General features: G+C 47.7%; 1 protein-coding gene across 1 annotated transcript in view; it reads right to left on the bottom strand.

The window, feature by feature from the left end:
- The window catches only part of Abcc1 (ATP binding cassette subfamily C member 1 (ABCC1 blood group)), a 90,131-nt gene that overhangs the window by 14,208 nt on the left and 66,401 nt on the right, over positions 1-9,522 (bottom strand). Inside the window, exons 13-15 of the mRNA XM_076935277.1 lie at positions 5,642-5,788; positions 4,338-4,425; positions 1,968-2,043 (exon numbers count right to left, since the gene is read on the bottom strand). Coding sequence (XP_076791392.1) covers positions 1,968-2,043; positions 4,338-4,425; positions 5,642-5,788 — 311 coding nt within the window. The remainder of the gene's footprint in view (positions 1-1,967; positions 2,044-4,337; positions 4,426-5,641; positions 5,789-9,522) is intronic.

Here is a 9,522-nt window from a genome sequence, read left to right as displayed (position 1 = left end):
TAAGAGGTTGCACAAAGAACTCACCAGAGCTGAGTTCCAGAATGACCTTACCAACTGTGATCTTTATGTTTGTGTGTGCAAGTATGTATACTTGTGGTTGTCAGAGGTCAACACTATTCCTCAGGCTCTGTCTGCCTTGTTCTTTTTTTGAGTAAAGGTGTTTATCACTAGCCTGGAACATTTCAAATATACCAGGATGTTTAGGCAGTAAGTTCCAGGGATCTCAAGCACAAACTGCTACATCCAGGTCCTCATCTTGCACAGCAAGCACTTTATTGACTAAGCCATCTCCTCAGAATCTTCCACCCGACCTCAGGTAAGGTCTCACATAGCCCAGGCTGGCTGCCAACTCACTATGTAAGCAAGGTTGATCCACCACCACTCCTGTTCCCCCTGCCTCTGGCCCCCAAGTGCTGAGATTACAGGTGTACACCACCATACTCAGCTTTGAAATGACCTGATAACAAATAGAACTGGTGGTGCACACCACTCAGGAGACAGGAGACAGAGGCTGATGAATCTGCGTAAGTTCAAGGCCAGTATGGTCTGCATGAGTTACAAGCTAGTCCAGACAACATAGTAAAGCTCTATCTCAAAAAAAGAAAGAAGGAGGAAGAGGAGGAAGAGACAGAGGAGGTGGAAGAGGAAGAAGAGGAAGAAGAAGAGGAAGAGGGGGAGGGGGAGGGGGAGGGGGAGGGAAAGGAGGAGGAGGAGGAGGAGGAAGAGGAGGAGGAAGAAGAGGAGGAAGAGGAGGAGGAGGAGGAGGAGAACAGCTGTAGGCTCTTCAACCACAGTAGTTTGTTACCATGTATGGCACTGCTGCTCCTGCAGCTGACAGCTCAGCACACTGGTCTCAGTGCCCAGATCAGCCACACAGGCAGCCCAGGACCCCAAGCCCTTCCCTGGGCACTGGTTTCAAAGCTGGCTAACAACATGGATCAACTGTGTGATTCTTCTGTGTATGCACATATGAGTGCAAGGTAGAGGGCAAACTCAGGTGTCATTTCTCAGGGACCATCCACCTTGTTTTTTTAAAGACAGGTCTGTCACTGGCCAAGAACTCACCAAACAGGCTATTGAGCCAAAGGAATCTTCCCATTTCTGCTTCCCCAGTGCTGGGATTACACAGTGACACCATGCTTAGCTCTTGCCACAGGGTCCACATTCAGATCTTTACTTACTGAGTCTCCTCCCTAGTCCTGAAACACTCATTGCTGTTGAGTCTTGTGCTGCACTTGTGAGGGGCAATGTCATGGCACCACCCTGTGCAGAACATCCAGGGAAGCAGTTTCTCCCTTCTTCTAGGGGAGACCAGGATATTCTAATAGGCTAAGGGGAGTCGAAGGTTAAATAGAAAAGACCGGAGATTCAAAGTGGCAGGTCAAAGGACCAGGAACCCTGCATGCCACAAGGATGCACGCAGGGGACAGGAAAGAGAAAGGAGTTACAAATAAAGGAGGCAGAATTTAAGTTAGCCCTAAGAAAGACCTTTACACTCCGAGTCGTCAGTGGAAGCAGAAAGGGAGAGACTCCTTTCTCTGAACAGTCTGTACTGTGCTTGATAAAATACAACAGGCAAGCTACCATGTCAGGGAATAATTGCTTAGGGGTACAAATGACAAATCTGGTTCCAAAAACAAAGGTTCCACTGGCCTTGTGTTTTGGATTCCTTAAGGAGACTGGATCACAGTGATAGCAGAGCTCTGATCAGGCTTTACCTGAAAATGGATCTTCTCAATGCCCCAAACCCCAAACTCCCCTTGTGGCCCAGGAGCATGACTTCCTGTCACAATCAGAAGGGACATCTATACCAAGCACCTTCTGAGCTGCTCCTCTAAACTACCTAAGCAGTTGTGATTGGACCTTATTCCAGATGGGTAAACTGAGGCTCAAAATGGCAAAAGTTGGGGTCACAGAGGTGAAGAGTATTTAGAGCCAGTGTCAGTGTGCCCACCTCCCAGGCTTACCCATTCAGTGTGGGAGGTTCACCCCTGGCCCAAGTGAAGGTCGCATTCTTTACGGTGATGCTATTCATTCTTCCACCTGGAAAACAGTAGGGACAACATGTCAGGAGCCAACAGGTGCACATGCAGATGCCCTATTCTGGTTCTCTGGTGAGGCTGAAGAACCTCAGTGCTTGGGGACACCCTCACATTTCTCAGGCTGGAAAGGCTAAGCATGAGCCAAGGTCAGAGAGAAAAAGCTGCAGCCCCATATAAAAAAGCTGCAGCCCCATATAAACGCCTCCCCACCAGGGTAGGTACCATCACACCCTCCTCACACTCCATATCCTAGGCTGTCCTCTAGTTTAAAACGAGGGTCTTTTCCCTCAACTCTTGGATCCTAAGAAATCTTCCCTCTCCTGTCCCTTAGCCATTCTATCCTGCCTAGCTCCTAGCAGATCAATGTTTCTATAGCTTCAGTGACAATCAACCGAAAACAGCACCTACTGGAAGGCTGCTAAGAAACAGGACATGCTGCAGGAAGGGGTGGGGGACAGGAAGTTGGCCAGTGCCTACATTATGAGGTCCAAATTCCTGAGGATCCTACCCTCTCCATTTCTCTCCCCTGGCTTTACTTTTGCTTCTGTCTCTAATTTTTAAGTCCCTTAATTAGCTGCCTTAACTAACACTTCCAGAGAGTGATAGGCCATAAATCCATAGCAAGGAGGTTTGTAGCTAAATGAAATTAACCGCAGCTTCCTCCAAGAGGAAAACACTTGTTTCTCACTGTGGTAAGGTTCACACCAAGGCGCATGCTAAGCAGAGTCTGTATCCTCACAAAAGAGGAAGCTAGGTACGTCACTCCAAAGAGCTGGCCAGGAGCTGCTGCCGTCAAGGTCCATCAGCAAACTGAGCTTTAGTAGACCATGACAGGCAGGGCTGCAAGGAGAGTAAATACTTCAGAAATACAAGCACTGGCCCTGGCTCAGTGGCACTTGCAGAGAACTGTGTACAGCTTAGCTTTAGGAACTCTGGGTGGCTTCCTTAGGTCTGGAGTCTATTTTGCTGGCCCCATACCTAGAGAGCCTTAGGACAACAAAAAAACCATGGAAGACAGTTCCAGCATTTGCTTGGGCTGTAGTTCTCAAAAAGGAACACCTGTCCTCCTAGGGTACACTTGGAAGCTCCTGAAGATTATTTTTGTTGTCACACTGGGATGACTATGAGACATAGTAGGTAGATGCCAGGGGCACTACTCACCATCCACAGTCATAAGGCTGTCCTCCACAAGAAGTGTGAACCCCAAGGGGTCCCCAGTGTGATAACCTGTTAAGGCCAGCGGAGAGCAGCTACTACCCTCACAGAACAGCAGAGCTGTGACTTGCATATCTCTGCTAATATCCTACAATGGTACGGAGACTCCTGGCAGTCCATACATCTGCACCTCATCACCAATAGCCAGGCACTATCATCAATTCTGTTTTCTTGGCTCTGAGCCAGAGGACGTAGGTTTGAGCCCCGGTGCTACCACTTCCTAGCTGAACAGTCTCTGTGGATCTCTTTCCTCCTGTGAGCCAGGGCTGTGCTAGAGGCACCACACTGGACCACTACAGTAGGAAGCACATGCACATAGAGGCTTGAGAACAAAGGCTGGTAGGGACTCCCCTCAGCCACGGACTTCCCTTCTGAAGGCCTCAGACAAGTTTGGTGACCCTGGCTCCTGCTCCAAGGGCCACGATACAGGGTATATTTTAACTAAACATCCACACTAGAAAAGGCTCACCTCTCTTGGTGCCATTAGCAATGACTGCAAACTACCTAGAGACTCCCAAACAAGACCTCAGCTCAGAGGCCAGTCAGAAGGATCAACTAGTCTAAGAGATAACAATGTATAGGCTGACTGGCCAGGCCTGTGGCACAGCCCTGCCCTCCCAGCTCATTAGGAGGCTGAAGCTCCCGAGCTTGGCCAGCCTGAGCAACATAGACCATGTCTCAGAAGTGAAAAGTGAGCTGAGGCTGTAGCTCGGCAGTAGAGCACTCACCTAGCATATGTGAAGTCCTGGGTTCAATCCCCAACAGTAAATTAATCAATCAATTCAAAACATTCAATGAAAAGCACTCTTACTCCCAAGATCCAGATGAGGAAAATGAAGCTGAGTGTACAGAATTAGGCAGAAACAGAAACTGGGTGGTGATCCCTCACCCAGGACAGAACCAAGGCCTGTGCTGAAAAGCCCAAAGTGTCACTCACACTGCAGGAGCATGGGGTGACAACATAAACAGGGAAGCCCCTTTCTGTCCCTGGGACCCTGGGTCTTGTAGGCAAGCTGGGCAGAATCAGGCCCGGGGAAGGCCAGAATAAGGAGCCGAAGCGGGTAGAGGACAGGCACCTACCATCCTTGATCGACCGCCGCTCAATGCTGTCTGGCTCCAGCTCCTCATGAGACAGAAAGATCCTGAGACGCTTGAGAGATACACTGGCCTGAGGAAGAAACACAGGATGTGTCACCTTGATAGCATCTGGGCTACCTGCCACCCTGAGCCTGGCGTAGCCTTAGAATAAAACCTGACACACACAGAAATCACTACATGAAGGGCAGGGGCTTCCTCGTGCAACGGGATTTAGAAGGTAGCCAGCTCTGCACTGGCAGACTGAGTTTGAACTCAACACATTACTGGGTTCTGGGTGCTAGTTACAGAAAGACAACACATGCAGCAGTGCGTATGGACAAAGGATCTAGGTCTGCTGAAAAATCCTTCAGTGCAGAAAGAATGAAAGCAGGAAGGAGGGATGGAAACAGAGAGAGAGAGGTCCTCAGAGTTTTCAACAACCATATCAGGACCCATCAGCAAAATATGAAATTGAGAAACAGGCCGAGACCTGTATTTCTCAAAACACCAGCTTAGAGAGGCCAGAGGAATATAGAATATTCCAGAGAGATTCTTTGAGATTAAAAGGGAAGTATTGCTGTAAAGTCCATACCTCCCATCTGGGCTGGAGTTTTAGGGCAACCTAGGCTATAAAACCAGATACTCTGTGGCAAAGAGGAAAATGTGTTTCTCGGAGTAGAATCAAGTAAGTAGGCCCTTACTGCTGAGGAGCCATGCTCATGCTGGGATAGCAAGTGGATCCATGCACGGGGCTCTACTGAGGCCTCTATGATACAGCAGCACGAGCAATGTGGAAAAGCGTAGTCAAGGCTGCACACAGTGGGGCAGCTTGGGCCCAAATGGCACTGAGGAATCTTGGGTCCAAATGGCACTGAGGAATCTTTGGATTCCATGGGTTGGGGTGCACATGTCCCCTCCTGCTTCCTTGCCACCCACATGCCTACACAATGTTGCTAATGACCATGAGAAAATGATGACAGCTCCCATGTCCACTGCTGGTTCCCACTGTACCCCATACATCTGCAGGCTGCTGCTGCTGACCATGGTAGGATTTTTTTTTTTTTTTAAGATTTAGTTACTTATTTTATTTCTATGAGTACACTGTAGCTGTCTTCATACACACCAGAAGACAGCATCAGATCACAGTATAGTGGCTGTGAGTCACCATGTGGTTGCTGGGAATTGAACTCAGGACCTCTGGAAGAGCAGTCGGTGCTCTTAACTGTTGAGCTATCTCTCCAGACCCATGATAAGATTCTTAAGACACCCCCATGTTACCCTCCTGGGCCCCTCTGTCTGATACACACCTGCACAATGCTGCTGATGACCATGGGCAGGATGTTGAGTGGGAAGCGCAAGATATTGAATAGGGCTAGGGACACGAAGGCTTTCTTTGCATCTAGGATATTTCTCTCATCTACAGTCACAAAGACAGCAAAGGTTGACAGAGCCACCTGCAAACAGAGCAAAGTGTTGAACGATAGAGGAGCCATAGCTGCACCACCCTGGAAGGGTGAGGATTCAGTCAGGACAGACCCCTCCACATGGTTTAAAATGGTAAAAGCCCAAGGGAGGTGGGAAACGGGTGGATGCAGAAGCAGCACTCCTGCATCATAAAGAACGGACCAGAAAAATGGGTGATCAGCTTTTCAAACACCTGGCCACTGTGTAAGTATTCTTGGTATGAAGGTGACGCTGGGTTTCATTCCCAAACATACAAAATACAGCTCCATTGGTAGAGGTCTCTCCTAGCATGCATGAAGCTCTGAGCTCACCCTCCAGCAGTGCATGAATTAGGTACGGTGGTGTAGTACCAACACTGGAGAGGAGGAACCAGGAGGATCAGAAATGCCAAGTCATCCCTGGCTATAGAGGGAACTCAAGACCAGTCTGAGCTATGAGAGACCCAGTCTCAAAACAAAACAAAAGCCAGAAGGTCGCCACAGAAAGGATGGCATATGACAGGTTGGTTCCTGGTGAATCTGGGTCTGCACATCACTCCTCTACTTCTCAGATGGGAGCCTCCCTGGTGCAATCTAGTGAGCAACCACAGGATCCCTTGGGGGGTCCTCTGGGACACAAGTGGAATAAGCAATCCAGAAAATATATACAGGACAAATGACCAGCCCTGGTCCTGGATCCATCAAAGGCTTTCCCCGGACAAAACCAGAGCAGCAGTTATACACACCCATGCCGTTTCATCACCCCTAGAAGGCAGTGGGCTATGAAGCCAGATTCTATTCACCCAGAGCACATCAATTCTGTGGCCAAGTATGGGCTCGCTCTGCTCCCCATATGAAGTACAACCAAGCCAAGTGCTGGGTGCAAATCATACTGCATCATCCAAGAGGCTGAGTTTATTCCACCTTACACACTTGGCCAGGTCCTTTGAGCCATGCTGCCAAGGATTACATCCTCCTGGAAGCCTGGGCCTGATGCAACCAGCAAGGAGACCTGCTTTCTGCTCTACCTGTCACTAACCAGCCAGCAGACCCAAGGAGACTTTGAGAAGAATTATTCAGAATCTGTGCCCAAGGAGGAAGGCAGTACTCCAAAGGCCATCAACACCCTACCATGTAAACAGTCCCAGATGGGAGTTCTTCCGAGAAGCCTCAGACACCTCAGAGATTGTTCTTTAATTCTTTTTTTTTTTTTTTTTTTTTTTTTTTTTTTAACTTTTTTGAGACATGTGCCTACTATGTAGCCCTGGCTATCCTGGAAATCACTGTATAGACCAGGCTAGCCTCTGCCTCCTGATTACTGAGGTATGTGCCAGTATACTTGATTAAAATGCATTTCTTAACTCACATATTAAAAACTGTACAGATGAATGATACGGCCTGTGATGCACTGACACATGAACTCAGGCCCTCACCATCCCTCCATCACTTCTCTCTCCATTACAGTGAAAGTCAATTCTCTTGTTCTAGCTTTTCCAAATGGACCAGAAGTATCTGGTTTATCTGTTGGCACTATGCTTCCATCTCTTTTCCTCATGCAAAAGTGTTTGCTCAAAATCCTCTAAAAATATTCCACACAATAGAATATTAATTATCCACTGCAAAAAAGGCTGTTGGATCACTGTCAACAGGATGACTCATAGAGAACAATGCCTTGGGGAACTATAGAGGGGCTCCAGGGGAAAATGGCACAGGGCCTTTACCTCAGTTTGTCCCCTGGACTGCTCCTCGTGGACATGACTCTGTGCCTCCTGTGACAAACATCCACATTCTATTTGTAAGACAGCTTTATTCTTGTTGGACGTCGGAACATAGCTATAGAACCCAATCTGGTCAGTGTACCATGAATCTGGATATGGCCTCGGACTTGCTTTTGTTTCCCAGACATAACCTATAGTTCATGCCAGGCAACTGTGTTTAGACTGGTCTAAGAGAAAGCTCTGGGAAAGGGCTGCTCTGTCTGGTAATATTTAGCATGTGGCGTAGATAATAGTATGTAGATAATATTTACTGGTGTTTGTTTACATGTTTTTCTGATCATGTGTTTCTGAACTCAAGCAACTGTCTGTGGTTCACTGCTTTCTGTGTTATATTCCTGTATAAAAGCACATTGAGACTGAAGTAAGGTTGTCTACATTAGACTATACTCCACCCCGTTCTTTCAGATCCTCAAATCCCAGATGAAGCCAGGTTTCTATCAGTATGATAGAACTGAAGCAATACAACTTCAGCCACTCATTCACCCACCTATACGTAGGTACCATGTAAATATCATTATGCTAAGGCCCCTCTGCTCTGGGGACCAACATAGCATGCGAAACTCTGATCAGTAGAGTGCCACATAGCAGTCATTACCCCAGGGGGTGAAAATTACTTTACAGAGGAGCCCAGGCCAAATAAGAGGCAAGCAGCTTACAGATCACCGAAGAGTATGCAAAACACTGCCTTAGAAAATGGCACCAAGTGACAGACACTAGGTTCTGACCCCAGAACAAGAGGCAAAGCATCTCTGTATGCCACACCTGTCTTCTATCACTGTAGGTGAATATCACCATCCTTGAAGCCAGGAACCTACCAGCAGAAGGTTCCACAGGAAAGGCAGCACAGACCACATATTTTCTCCTAATATAGGCAGAGGCTGGGCATCTTGGCAGTGCCCACGTCCCCACTGACAACTGGCTCCAACCGTTTCTTGCCAAAAAGCTCAGCAGACTGTCCTAGGAGCCCAGCATTTTCAGCCTTTCCTGCTACTGTGGTTTCAGGATGAAACCCCTCCACAGGCTCATGTGTTGGGACCCCTACCTTCCAATAGGTACCATGTGGACATGGAACCATTGGGACACCAGGCTCAGCTAGCAGATATTGACTTCCAGCGTTAAGCCTTCCAGGTTGTAGCCTGACCTTGCTTCCTGATCCACCAAAATGGAAGAAAGCCATGCTGAAAGCGCTCAATGTACTGCGCAAGCCACACAATCCTAGGAACCACAGTGGACTGGTATCTGTGATCAAAGCCAAGCCCCCCTCCATTAGTTACCTCTGTCAGAGATTGTTGTTACACTAATTAAAAAAGTAACATATACCCAACTCATTCAGAAACCGAGGGACAAATCTGGAGGCCAGAATCCTTCTCTCCAGTACTTTCTGGCTTTGGAATGGAGACAAGGAAAAAAGATCTTTGAATCTGTTTGCCATCATTTTCAATAACAGCCTAGAACGTTTTATTAAAGTGTTTCAGGCCCATCTTCAGTGGCCTAAGATCATGTGTCCAGTGGCATTGCCAGATACATTCTAAAATTACAGTTTTGTTTATTGCCTGTGTCTGAAATGTCAGCTCTGGGAGGGAGTCTGTGGACAGCCTGTCCCTGTTCCTCAGAGGATCCAAGGCTATCACTTAGTACCCTGCTATTCATGGTAACAACCAGATCACATAGGAAGTTCTAAAGTGTGGAACATTGCTCAGGTAAACCTTGTCACCCAACCCTATCCACCCCATACCTCAACAATGAAGACTTCTGGAGTGTCTCCAATTACTATGTCAAAGTAAAGGGAATGAAATGCAAGGTGATTTTGTGTCCAAGAGAGGTATGGACCCTGAAGAAGAGCCAGCTGACAGGCTGGGGAAGGATGGATGACTTTCCCATGTCTGATGACACTTTTTTTTCAGAGTTGTAATCAAACCCAGAGTCTTGAGCATGCCAAGTTACATATAGTACAATTCTATTAGAATA

This window comes from Arvicanthis niloticus, chromosome 6 (genome assembly GCF_011762505.2).
Source record: "Arvicanthis niloticus isolate mArvNil1 chromosome 6, mArvNil1.pat.X, whole genome shotgun sequence".
NCBI lineage: Eukaryota > Metazoa > Chordata > Mammalia > Rodentia > Muridae > Arvicanthis > Arvicanthis niloticus.
The sequence above is the reverse complement of the archived record's forward strand: the minus strand, read 5'-3'. Positions and strand labels throughout refer to the sequence as shown.